This window comes from Leptopilina boulardi, unplaced genomic scaffold (assembly GCF_019393585.1).
Source record: "Leptopilina boulardi isolate dan_hultmark-lab unplaced genomic scaffold, ZJU_Lbou_2.1 LbouV2_310, whole genome shotgun sequence".
NCBI lineage: Eukaryota > Metazoa > Arthropoda > Insecta > Hymenoptera > Figitidae > Leptopilina > Leptopilina boulardi.
Genome location: NW_026137875.1, coordinates 1,404,224 through 1,418,329, shown reverse-complemented (window position 1 = coordinate 1,418,329; position 14,106 = coordinate 1,404,224). Strand labels below are relative to the sequence as shown.

Genomic DNA, 14,106 nt, shown 5'->3' with positions numbered 1-14,106 from the left:
AAAATAACTGACAACATTCTCATTAAATTTATCTTGACAATTTTTTTAAACCAAAAGGTCATAAACTTTAAAAAAAAAAAATTTCTTTTTGCAAAATACTTTGGAATTTTTAATAACAATTGTTTTTTTTCTGCATTTTTATAAAAGTGGAAAATTTAAAAAAATTAAATTATGTTTTATGTATTGTCATGAGGATAAATATTAAAAAAAAAAAATAAAATAAGTTGAAAAATTTTTATAATTACTGAGTAATAGATAAATTATTATCTAAAAGTGAAATTATTTGAATATTATTTCATATGTAATTAAAACTAGTTGACTTATGAATACTTAAAAACATGAATTAACGAATATGAAAATGAAACAAAATTATTTTAAAAATTATTATGCAATACCTTTTGATTACTAATATGTAATTATTGTCGTACTCCAATTACATTTTGCATATAGCCATATGTTAAATTAATAGATGAAAGGAACCCAAGTCAAAATTATTATTTATGCTGACTCGTATAATTTTCTCCTACAATTATATTTGCCATGTGATTGTCTTTTTTTGAAAAATAAAAAATAATACTCTATATATTTATAAATATCTCCAAATTAGACTATAAAACAAAATAAACTATTTTTAAATATTATTATATTTTTTATTAAATATTATTTACTGAAGTGTACAATTACAATTTTATTAAAATTAAACATAAAAGACAAATTAAAAGAATCAACACTAATAACAATGAATAAAGCAAATTATTATATTATAGATAAAAATGTCGATAATATTCAAATTATTATTCCATAACCTACAATTATTACATTGTTTTGGCCTAATTAAAAAATATTGTTTTAAATTACGATTATTTTAGATATAAAAATGAAAGAAACAAAAGAAAATTAGAGCACCTCATTTGCATCGATTTATAAAACTTTTCTAATCAAATAAAAAAAAAATCTCACTTATCAAAGTTGAAAAAGGTAAATTTGACAAGATTTGAAAAAAAAATTTCCAATGATCACTTTTGAAAGTAATAAATTATTGCCTAGATATATAGAGAATTGAGAAATCTTATCGCTTTGAATAAACCTTTCTCAATAAAGTATAAACTTGAAAAAAAATACACTTAATCCTCACCTTCAGGATCATTAAAAAATCACAGAATTAGCTATTCTCACCTATTGTAAATTGTTCAATTTAAATTGTATAGCAGAAGAAATTATAACTCACCGACTGTGTTGATAATAGTGTTTTTATGCACTTGTTCACATAATCACACGGTGCACACGAGGTTCACGAGCGCGAAAACAAATGACTACTGGAAAGCAACATAAACTGTCAAGTGTTCTTGCCGCCATTTTGGTTTACGGCTCGCACTGGTATGCACAGTGGTGGTTGTTGGTGGTATACAGGTAAGCCATCAGCAGGTGTGTATATGTGTATTAAAACTAAAATTTCTTTATAAGATGGAATTAATTTTCAAAATTATATTACATTTATTGAAGTTATAAATTTTCAAGCTTTTCTATAAACAGAAAATGAATAATTTCTTTTTAAATGTTAATATTTTATTGAAAAAGAAGAACGCTAACTTATCGACTCTCCAGTAGTAATCGACATTTTGAGTCAGACAAAGAAAAAAAAACACATTTTCTTTTTCTCTCTTTTTATGAATTTTATGAAAGTTAATAATAATTATATTATTTGAATGTATTCAATAATTTAATTATTAATTGTTATAGAATTGATAAAAAGAGAGAAAAATAAAATGAGAATTATCAATGGAAAGGAAAAAAGTATATAAATTATGATAAATTTCGCGCTTAAGCGATTTAAGCAGCCTCTGGTAGTAAAAATTTGAACAGAAAATAAGTCGCTAACGTTATCAACTGTGGCCATATATTTTATAATAGTTATTTTACCACGTCCAACGCAAAAAAAAGAAAATATGAAATGTCAAACGCAATAATAGCAGTTGGGAAATATATATCCACGAACATGGTAAATAAAATTATACACAGAAATTTTTTTACATTTTGGGAAACCCAAGAAGCTATATAAAGGCGGTTCTACAATAACTTGCAATCTGTGCTTGAATTTTTCTCTGCATGTGACTTGCGCGCAATAATTTTTAGTTGTCCAAAATTAAATTAATTATAAATAATTGAATAAATTTTGGGGAAAATTTAATTTCAATCACTATAATTGTAATATATTTTTGTAAAAGGGAGCAATATAAAGCTGCTTCCATAATAACTAAATCGGAATCAACTTGAAGATTTTTTTTTTAGTACGTGAAACGATGCGCACATCCATTACCAACTGTCGATAAAAAATTGATTTCACGTGTACTAAAAATTAAAAAAAAAAAAAAAATTTACCAGTGAGGATTTAAAATTTTTATTTTCTTTATATATCAAAGCAAATTTTTTTTTATATTTTCAACAATATTAACAAGCAGAAATTGTAGGAATAGAATTTAAGACGTGAAATTAATTTTTTTTTCGACAGTTGGTAATTGATGCGCGCGCATCGTCTAGTCCTAAAAAAATCGTCTTCAAAACGATTCAATTTAGCTATTGTGGAAGCAGCCTTAGGTTATCGTTCATTTGAGTGATTCCCCGCGTTAAAAATTAAACAAAATTATTCAATACCGTAGATATTGTTTTGTAAAAAAAAAATGCAATTACCCAAAAATGTAAAGTAATTTTAAATTTTCTGTAGGACATGAAAAAACAATTTTTTTTATTAACATTTAATTATAAAAAAAAAAATGTTTAAAATAAAATTTTTAAAAAATATCTACATTTTAAAACGAAAAAACTATTTTTATTTTTAAATTGGTCAACTGAAACTTGAAAAAAAGTTTTTAAAAAAATTAATTCTTTATTATTTTAGTTGGACGATTTTATAGATAATTTTATTTATTAAATGAAATACTTATTATGTAAATTATAATTAAATATAGAAAAATTTATATTAAAACAAGAAAAATATTTGTTCTTTTATTGGATATAAAACTATATATAACCTTTTACAAATAAATTATATATATTTAAATATCTATGATTGTTATTAATTAAAAATTAAAAAAGTTTTTCTAATAATTATTGTAATATTATTAAAAATTTTATCGATCAATTTTAAAATCGTTTACAAAATAAAATTCAAACAAAAAATATTCAACAAAGAAATTTATAAATTTTTTTTTATTTTACAAATTTCTATTTTCTATTTTAACAAATAAAAATTAAAGTTGTATCAGACAATTATAATTTTAAATAACTCTAAAGTATTTACATAAAATCTTTAACTTAATAATTATGTAATTAATAAAAAAAAAAAATACTTTTATAACTGTATATAAATATGGCAAATTTTCGTATTTACTATTTGCAAAACGTTTCTTTGAATTTTCTCCCATAATCAGATCAGATCAAATCAGATTGAGAATCGCTTTCTGGAATTACATTTTTCGTACTTGACACGAATAATGCACAATATCGCCATTTGGATATCTTGCAAATGCGCTGAAAATTTTTTATTGATTAAATAAATAATCGAATAATTTCAAATTATTTCAATTACCTAAGGGGTCAATAAATTATATTTCACCTAAAGTCGTTGCTGTTTTTAGAAAAATGTTAGAATTCGTAATAATAATTTTTTATATCCGTAAAATTTATTTTTAAAATTTTTTTTTTATATATTTACCAAAATTTAAGGTAAAAACACTATTGGTTCTTTGTTTAGAATTAATTTTTTTTTCTTTAATGATTAACTTATTATTAAATTAAATTTATTTGAAACAAATAAATATTTACCTGGATGCAAGTTGGGGATAATAATAATAAAAGTATGAATTTTATTTAAAAATTACGATGCAACGACTTTATTTGAAATATTGTAATATGATCTGGTTTTTTTTTTTAATTAAAAATTTAATAATTCAATATTACTTTAGTTTTTCTAATTTAAAAAAAGAATATATATATATATTATAAATGAAACATACCTTTGATTGCCAAATCTCTTTTTACAAACGGGACATACATTAAATTCAGTCATAAGAACACTTTGTGATTGATAGTGCATTCGTTGTTCTTGAACTTGTAAATGTTCAGCATAAAGAAGGCCCTTTAACACTTGCATTCGTCTTTTTTCATTAATATTATTCTGTAAACTAGCCTCTAAAAAATGTTTTATCCTTCCAATTGGAACATTATCTGGCAAAACTTCAAGAACTTTTAATGGTTTTATTTTTGAAGCATGCTCTTCCAATAATTCCAAAGCTGTTTCTAAATCCGGTTGTGCAGTTCTCTGCATTTCTGGAACGTGACCTGTAGACAATTTTTTTTTTAATTTTCTTTTTTTTAATTTCCATTAAATTTTTAATAAGATTTTTTATAAAACAATTTTCTATTTACCAGCCATCATTAAATCAGAAACTCCATCATTATCGGGTTTTAATAATTGTTGAATAAGCGTTATATGCACCTCATCAGAACCATCTTGTTTATTTATGTCGGCACTGCCTAGACCTAATTGGAAAAAGAAGATAATAATTTTTTTATAAAATATTCTATTAATTAGCGTCAATTTTTTTTATTTTTTTTTTTTGTACTCTTCAATAATAATTTATTATTGAAGAAAAGTATGAATATTCCTCCATATTAAAGCTGTCGGAATTTTTGGTGGCGTCGAATTGAAAATTATCGAATTTTTATTTAGCAGAATTTTATAAAGTGGATTTTACAATAAACCGAATTTTCATATCGAAGAATTTCTATTTAACTAAATACACTAAAATACACCGAATTTTCAAATAATACAATTTCCAATTAAACAGAATTTTGGTCTAGAAAAATTTTCAAACAAAAAATCTTTTTTTATTGAAACAATAAAGCAAAGCACTATAGCTAATTTTTTAGAATTGTGTTTTAATAGAATTTTATTCTATAGAAGAATATTATTTTTACAGAATAGTAATTTCAAAAAGAATCTTAATTTTACAGAAAAAAATTAAACTGAATTTTAATTTTACAGAATTTTTATTAATTTTAATAATTCAAGATTTTGTTATAAAATTCAAAGATTTTCAAGTTCAAAAAAAAAAAAAAATTCAAGGAGTTTTTAAGAATTTGCTTTATAAAAATTCAGTTAAATAGAAAACACATTTTTCAGTTAATAGAAATTCTATTAAAACAGAATTTAATAAAATAGAAATTCTTCGAATTATGAACAGATTTGAAATGTGAGAAATATTCATGCGTCACTTATTTTAAAAAAGAAATAATTCTTACTTTCAAATCTTGCATAAACATTGTTACAATATTGAATTGCCTTTGGGACATCGTTCAATAAATTAATATAAATTGAAATTGCCTGTTTATGACGACCAAGTCTTCCCAATATAATGGCACGTTCCTCAAATAAACATTCATAGGGAAAATCACGTAATACCGTTTCTGGGGTATAGTATATTGATTTTTGTAAAAATTGTTGTAATTTTTGTCTCACGTGTTGGGCAATTTGTTTTTCTGCTGGCGTTGCATTTTCGCTCATTGAAGCTAAACATTTTTCTTTATATTGATGAACCAATACATTATGAAAAAGAGGATTAGTATCTTCCCAAATATAGACAACATGCTCCAAATAAGTTATAACAGTTTCCTTATGAAAACGCAGAAGATAATCGAGAACTTTTGGTCTCGGCAATTGTTCCACTTCCTGTTTTACAAATATTTTTAATTTATTATTTTCAAAAATTAAGTTCAATATTTTTTAAAAATATATTTTTTCAATAATTAACTAATATTTTTCTTATTATTATTATTATTATTATTATTGTTATTATTATTATTATATTATATTATATTATCAGGCCTCGGATTTCACAACTTTTTCGACTTTTTTTTTATTTTTTAAAATTGAATTATTAAAAAAATATATTAACTTGAATTATTTGCAAAATCAATTATTTTTAATAATTTAAAAACAATTTTCAATTGAAAATTCACTAGAATTCAATTATTGTCTACAGTTTTTAAAAAAATTTCACCAATTAAAAATGAAAGTTTCAATTCATAATTTCCTCAAAATCCAATTATTATTTCTAAAAATTTTAACTCAAACTCTTTTAAAATAAAATTATTTCTAAATTTTCTATGTAAAATTATTTAAATTATTGAATAATTTAATTTTAATAATTTTAATCAAGATTTTCGAAAATTCAATTATTTAAAACATTTTTCAATTCAAAATTCTTCAAAGTTTAATTATTGTTTAAAGCTTATAAAATATCTACAAAAATTTCAATTTACGAAAATTTTAATTGAAAATCTTTCTTAATTCAATTAGTTCCAAAAATTTTAACTGTTGATCTTTCAAAACATAATTATTTCTAAAAATTGTAACTTCAATTTCTTTTTCAATTAATTATTTTTCATCATTTTAATGAAGTTTTTCAAAAATTCAATTACATACAACTTTTTTTAATTATGAATTCTTTAAAATTAAATTTTTGTTTATATAATTTTTAAAAAATTTCAATGATTCAACCTTATTAAAATTTTAATTAAAAATTTCAAAAATCAAAAATTCACTTTTTTAAAATATTTTTTCATTGAAAATTCACTATAATTCAATTATTTCTAAAAATGTTATTTCAAATTCTTCGCTAAATTAATTTTTTAAATTACTTTAATACAGTTTTTTAACAATTCAGGGAAATAAAAAGTTTTTTTAAATAAAAATACTCTAAAATTCTATTATTCTTTAAACATTGTAAAAAAAATTTTATCAACTAAAATTTATGATAGTTTCAATTTCAAATTTTCTGAAATTTAATTACTTCCAAAAAAAATTTTAATTCGAACTCTTCCAAATTTAATTAGTAGGTAATTGAATAATTAATTAAATAAAAAATTTTTTTCCCAAATTTTTATCTATATATTATTTAATTAATTATTTCAATAGTTTTAATCCAATTTTTCAAAAATTCAATTATTTAAATAGCTTTTAAATTAATGTTTATTATATTTACAACAAAATTAAAATTTTTGAAATCTCAAAAAATGCAATTATTTCTAAAAATCTTAACTGTAACTCCATCAAAATTCAATTATTTAGAACATATTTCAGTTGAAAATTCTCTAAAATTTAATTATTGTCTGAAAATTGTAAAAAAATTTCATTAATTCAAATTTATAAAAGTTTCTATTGAAACTCTTCTGAAATATAATTATTTCTAAAAATTTTAAATCAAACTTTTTCAAATTCAAAAATTATTTTTAAAATTTTAATTAAAAATCTTCTGAAATTCAATTATTTCACAAATTTTCATTTAAAATTAATTTTTTTTTCAATTATATTTTAATGAAATTCTCCGAAAATTTAATTATTTAAAACATTTTCCGAAATTCTGAATTTTAATAATATGCATAAATCAGAGTGGAAATTTTTTTTTTTTTTTAATTTAAGTTCTTTTGTTTGTTCTGAAACTGAATTGAAATCTTGAAAATTTGTCTCACTTTAATCTTTTGGTTTAAAAAGAAAAATTCTTGAAAATATTTCGGTGAAACATTCTTATTAAGGAATTAATAAATTTTATTTAATTTCTAATAACAAATTTTTTAATAATAATAAAATATTTATCAACTAATTAAATTTTTTGAAAATAAAAAAAGACTTTTTAAATTTTTCTTGTAATGTAAATAGACTAAAATGAGTTTTTTTTTTTTTTTTCTTTCAAACGTCGATCCGAGGCCAACATTTATAAAAATGTAAGACAATAATTTTTAAAAGGAAAAATTTGAATTGAAAATTTCAAAAATTATAATTTTTTATTCTTACCAAAATATCTTCCATGAAAATACGAAGACCTTCTCCTGGATCTTGTTCTAACACCCATCCAGAAAATTTCAATATCAAATCCATATGTTCTCTCCCTAAATGTTGTAAATATTGAATTGTTCGCTCAGTGCCTTTTAGACTAGAATCATTTTCTTTCGATTGCTTTTCCAATAGTTCCAAAGCTTTTTTATGCTGGCCTTTCGTCTGATATAGAATAATGAGTTCCGGATATTTTTGATGCATTATCAAAGTTTTCTCAGCTTCCGCAAGATGACAGTGATTTAATCTCAATAAAGGAGCTACTAATGCATCGTTAGTCTAAAAAAAAGAAATAATGGACAGCTTAATAAATATTATCTTATTTGAATATTTTTTTTTATAATTTAAAAATTTTTCTCTCTTTCCCTCAAAAATAAACTTTATACTTGTTTGGACTTTATAATATAATATAATTGTTAAAAAAATAAGGTGAAATTTAAGAGGAATAATAGTATAAAACTTTAATAGTTTACAATTAAAAATTAAATTTTATCTTTATCTATTTTTAATTTATAAAAATTAAATTAAAGTAAAAAATATTTTATACGGTAAAAAATGTCTTACTTGTAAATAGCATTTCAATAAAGTAGTATCAATTATTTTCAAAAGTTGTTGTGTAGCAACAGCCGTCATATTATTTCCTTTTTCATCTTTTTCTTTACCCTGCGAATGAGTGTCGCCCAATAATTTGTGTCTTACTTCCGTTAAATAAGCAATAAGAGCCAATAAACCATTTTCTAAATCTCTATCTTGAAGTTTTGGTAGACCAGCTACTGATGGTTCATTACTTTCATTGACATTTGCTTGTGACACTAAATCGGGAAATAATCTAATCACTTCGTATGGATCAGTTCCAAGTTTAAGAAATTGTTCCATAGCTTCTTGAAATTTTTTATTATAAAATAGATGATGAGCGTACAATGTTTGTATTTTGTGCGTTTTTTTGGATTTTTCCTCTTCTTTTGTGTCTGAAAGATTCTGTAAATAATAATTACATTTATAAAAACAATGTAATATTTTTTTTTAAAAACACAATTTTTACAATATTGTTATAAATTACCGTTAATTTCAAAGCAAGTTGAAATTGATTTTGCTCAAGTAATGTTCTGATTTGTTGGGCTAAATCGACTGCATTTACACACCATACTTGACTTACTGATGCAACATAAACTCTTCCCTGTTTACATCGATATATAAATCTAGCTTTATTTAATTCTGATATTGTTTGAATATGTTGACAACCTTCTAAAGTATAAACTTCCAATGAATCGTGTACAATACCCAAAAGATATGGATCATCGGATGCTGAATTTTAAATTATTAATTAAAATGTTAATTATAATGCATTAATTAAATATTGAATTTAAATAAAATTCAAAATCACGATTGCCATAAGAATAAAATTTTCAATTTCCCTGACATTAAGATATTTTCTCTTGTTTAAATTTAAAAATTATTTTTTAATTATAAAATAATTGAAATTTTCTTCTACAATTATTTCAAATTTTAATAGAATTTTATTTTTAAAAAAATGCAAATTATCAAAAATCGTAAGTTACGCTTTTTGAAAAAATTTTATTTCATAAAATAATAAATTGCTTTTTACTAAAATTGTTTTTTAATAAAAATTATTTGATAAAATTATTTTTGAAATGTTATTTTTGAAAAATAAATTATTTCTAAAAATTAAAGATTTTTGATAAAAAAAAAAAGAAATAAAATTTAATTTATGGTTTTTTTTAAGGCATAATTAAAATCACGTTGTTTTCCTGGATTTCAAATTTAAATGGACATTTTTTGAATTACAATGATTAAAAAATAATTAACAATACCTATTGAACTTGGAAAATCCGACCATTTAATAGGATTATGTTGCACTAAATCTCCCTTAGTGTCCATAATAATCGATTGAGAATCCTTACCCAAAGCAAAGGAGGTATTTGATAATTTAGTGACACTAGGTTCAGGCGATTTACCAGTGGGAAATAATTCCTTTATGGTACCATTAAAATCCATTAACGTATAGGAAAAGCTACGAAATCCTAAGACAAGAGTTTCACCGCACCTGTGAAATTTTTAATATTTTATTTAAAATCATATATATATGATGTATTCCACGTCAAAGTGAAAATCCATCTGCAATTGCACCTCCGATATTTTTGAGATTTTTCTTATACTTTTAGTACTAATTGAGACTAGCTTCCATGAATTTATTCAAATTTTTTAGCAAGACGTTTTACCTCCCTGAAGTTGGATTCGACGCTCGGCGTCGAAAATTATTTTTCATGGGACCAAAAATATCAAATCATTTTTAAAATCGTTTTGTGTCTACACAATACCTTAAAAAGTATTTCTCAAGGTATTATTTGGACGGAAAATATTTTTAAGAAAATAATGTGACATTTTTGGTCCTTTAAAAACAATTTTTGGCGCTGAGCGTCGACGCCAACTTCATGGAGGTGCCGTTTTCAAGTTATGGAATTTTGAAAATTGGAGAATTTTCATGACTTTTAATTTTTGAATGCTCATAACTTCCTTAAAAATGCATCAATTTTAAAAGTATTTTTTTTTTCGCAAAATGTGTGTTTTTAAACGTACTTTTCAAAAAAAAAAAAAATTGAAAATTTTTTTTAAACGATATTACTATCAAATTTTTGACTTTTAATGATAAAAAGTAATTTTTCTCATTTGACGTACTGATCGATTTTTTTCAAAATTTTTTCAAAAAAACTACTTCTTTTTACGAAACTTTTAAGCCTAGTCCGATAATGGGCAAACAATTTTTACAATATTTTCGGAATTTTTCAAAAATTTTTGAATTTTGAATTTTTTAAAAATATTTTTTGGTTTTTTTTATACTACCCTACTTTTATGTATTTTGATGCGCTGATTACGAAAATCATAGTGACAATATCCAAAAATTTGATTTTTATTGTGAAAATCATAAAAACAAGTCCCAAAATTTGTGGTTTTTTTCGTTTATTGGGTAAAATATGCAAAATTAAAAAAAGAATGGTCAAACAAAAGTTATAGATCTTATTAAAATACATTTTTTATATCTGATGCATTTTTTTTAATTTTGCATATTTTACCCAATAAACGAAAAAAATTGTAAATTTTGGGACTTTCTTATGATTTTCAGCAAAAAATCAAAGTTTTGGATAATGTCACTATGATTTTCGTAATCAGCACATTAAAATACATAAAAGTAGGGTAGTATAAAAAAAAACCAAAAATATTTTTAAAAAATTCAAAATTTTTTGAAAAATGCCGATAATATTGTAAAAATCGTTTGCCCATTATCGGACTAGGCTTAAAAGTTTCGTAAAAAGAAGTAGTTTTTTTGAAAAAATTTTGAAAAAAATCGATTAGTACGTCAAATGAGAAAAATTACTTTTTATCATTAAAACTCAAAAATTTGATAGTAATATCGTTTAAAAAAAATTTTCGATTTTTTTTTTGTTGAAAAGTACGTTTAAAAACACACATTTTGAAAAAAAAGACTATTAAAATTGATGCATTTTTAAGGAAGTTATGAGCATTCAAAAATTAAAAGTCATGAAAATTCTCCAATTTTCAAAATTCCATAATTCGAAAACGTCTTGCTAAAAAATTTAAAAAAATTCATGGAAGCTAGTCTGAATTAATACTAAAAGTAAAAAAAATTTTTTAAAATCGAAGATGCAATTGCAGATGGACTTTCACTTTGGCGTGGAATACATCATATACATTATTTAAACATTTATTATTTTAAAAAAAAAACTCTTACCATGCTAATTCTCTAGGAATGTCAGAAACAGTTAATTCGGTTTTTAAAAAATCTTCAAAACTCTTAATTTTCTCTTTCCAATAGTATAATTGAAGTTTTCTCTTCACTGCAACACATAAACGTACTGTTGTATTTTTTTCACCCGTTAAACTCTCTTGTCGTTGCATATCCAATGCAAAAAGTGTTGCTCCCCGAGTTTTTGGGAGTTGACAAATTTGATGAATTGTTGGTGATTTCAAATCGTGAATACATATTATATTATCTGAAAAAAAATAAGCGACTCTATTTAATACAGGTATATAGAAAAAGAAACCGTAATCAAAACGAAACAATATATTTTCAGAATAAAATCGTAAAATTGTAAAATAATTTTTATTTAATAATCGAAATGTAAAATTTAAAATAAAATTTAAAAATATTTTAGAAAGAAAGTTGTGGAAATAATTTTCAATAAGATCAACGATTTTAGAAGAAAACTTTCTTTAGGAAACATTTTTTTTTTTTTTATAAATTATCGTCTGAAAATAGATAAAAAATAATTGATAGAGGTTTTTTCCATTTGATAACATTTTTTATTTATACTTTTTTTAATAACTGATCATAAACATTAAGAACTTTATAATCATTTAATAATGAACATACCTGTTAATAAAACTAATAAATTATATTCTGGAATCACGTCCACTTGTATAATTCGTTTTTTATTGAAATTTTTGTTATGACCCAATAATTCCAATTTAAGATGATCATGAGATTTTGAGGGAACATTGTACATTAACAAATGCCCTTCTCTTGTTCCAATAAGTAAATTATCATCTACAATAACAAAAAGAAAGTATTAAAAAAAGTTCCGAGACGATTGAAGAAAATCTCCTAAGGATTTCGTTATTGGAAAAAATGTTTAATACAAAAATTGTTCAGGTTAAAAAAATATATTCAAGTAAAATTTAAAGTTTTTAAAATATTAATAAATTTAATTTAATAAATTTTTTTATTTCTATTATACATTGTTATTAGACAAATATTAAAAATATATTTTATTTATTCCAAAATTAAACGGAGATGAATTTTTAAGAATTTCAAAAATTTTAGATTTATTAAAAAAAAAAAAATATGAAAGTTATTTTTCAAAAAAACTCAAGTTTGATTTATGCAAATTATTTATAAATTCAGAATTTTGTCAATGGTTTGAAGTTTAAATGATTAAAAAAAATTTAGTCATTTTTTAAAAATAAAGCTGAAGTACACAACGTTTATGATAAACGATTTTTAAAGAAATAATTTTTTAAAATGAAAAATTCTATAATTTTTTACCCTAAAAAATATTTTTTCTAGTTTTCATTAAAATTAACAAATTATATAAAAAAAAAATTTTTTTGAGGCAAAAAATTATAGAATTTTTTATTTTAAAAAATTATTTCTTTAAAAATCGTTCATCATAAACGTTGAGTACTTTAGCTTCGTTTTTAAAAGTAAGAAATTTTATAGGAAATGAAAGAATTTTTACCACAAAAATGTTTTCAATAATTATTGAATTTTTGGAAGAATTTAATAAAAATTATTTGAATTAAAACAATTGATTAATATTATTGAAAATTATAAACTTGGCAAAGAATTTTAGATAATCTTAAAAATAATTGAGTTTTAAAACTATTACCTACATATTTATAATATTATTATAAAAATAAAGATAAAAATTGAAAAGTAGATTAGATAGAAATGAAAAAAAAAAAAATTTAAAAAGTGCTACAGTCCAGAATTTTAAAATTCATCAAATTTCAAGAGATTTTTAAATTGAAAATTTTGTAAATTTAAAGTGCTGAAGACTTTTTTAACAGAATTTTAGGCAACAATTGAAATTTAGAAAATTGAATATGATTAATTTCGCAAATATTTTTGAGATTCAAATTATTAAAATAATTTAATTTTTTGAAAATTCTACAGTTTGTATTAAAAAAGTCAGAAGTGTTTTGTATTTAATTTAATAAATTAATCAAATTTTTTTAAATTTCATTTTGTAAAATAAATCGAAAAAAATCGCATTTAAAAAAAAAGTCAGAAAAAATGACTCATAAATAAATGAAATTGATGTCTATTACATCCTAGATTAAAAGTTTTATTAATAAATCTAATATATTTTAATATTTAATAATATATAATCTAATATATTTAATATTAAATAATTTGTATCGTAATAAATATTATAAAAACGATAAAAACATAAAAAAGTGAGGTTATATATATTTACCATAAGCTGCAATCGACTCAATTTGAACAGATAATTTTAATATTGCAGTTGCTTCATAAGCATCATGCATTTTTATTTTTTAATATTCACACTACACTTATGTTGAATTTATTTAATTTCATCTAAATATTTGATGTTTTATAGTTAAAGTTTGACGTTTCTAATATATTTCTGTCACAGAAGCAGACGACACATTAG

General features: G+C 21.7%; 2 protein-coding genes and 1 long non-coding RNA gene across 5 annotated transcripts in view; 1 reads left to right on the top strand and 2 right to left on the bottom strand.

The window, feature by feature from the left end:
- The window catches only part of LOC127283776 (bromodomain and WD repeat-containing DDB_G0285837), a 32,255-nt gene extending 30,863 nt beyond the window's left edge, over window positions 1-1,392 (bottom strand). Inside the window, exon 1 of one of the 3 annotated variants that reach the window (XM_051308862.1) lies at window positions 1,229-1,392. Coding sequence is in view for 1 of the 3 variants with exons in the window: in XM_051308861.1 (XP_051164818.1) it covers window positions 1,136-1,147 (12 nt within the window). In the remaining 2 variants the exon portion in view is untranslated. The other 2 variants (XM_051308863.1, XM_051308861.1) reach the window with 2 other exon arrangements.
- The window catches only part of LOC127283780 (uncharacterized), a 52,613-nt gene that overhangs the window by 18,308 nt on the left and 20,199 nt on the right, over window positions 1-14,106 (top strand). The window lies entirely within an intron of this gene.
- LOC127283775 (vam6/Vps39-like protein) lies at window positions 3,180-14,091 on the bottom strand. Its single transcript, XM_051308860.1, has 11 exons — window positions 13,909-14,091; window positions 12,303-12,476; window positions 11,661-11,922; window positions 9,724-9,956; window positions 8,952-9,196; window positions 8,456-8,869; window positions 7,853-8,170; window positions 5,302-5,728; window positions 4,426-4,539; window positions 4,014-4,338; window positions 3,180-3,528 (listed from the first exon to the last, which is right to left on the bottom strand). The coding sequence occupies exons 1-11, from the start codon at window positions 13,976-13,978 to the stop codon at window positions 3,465-3,467; spliced, it is 2,646 nt and encodes an 881-aa protein (XP_051164817.1). The 5' UTR covers window positions 13,979-14,091; the 3' UTR covers window positions 3,180-3,464.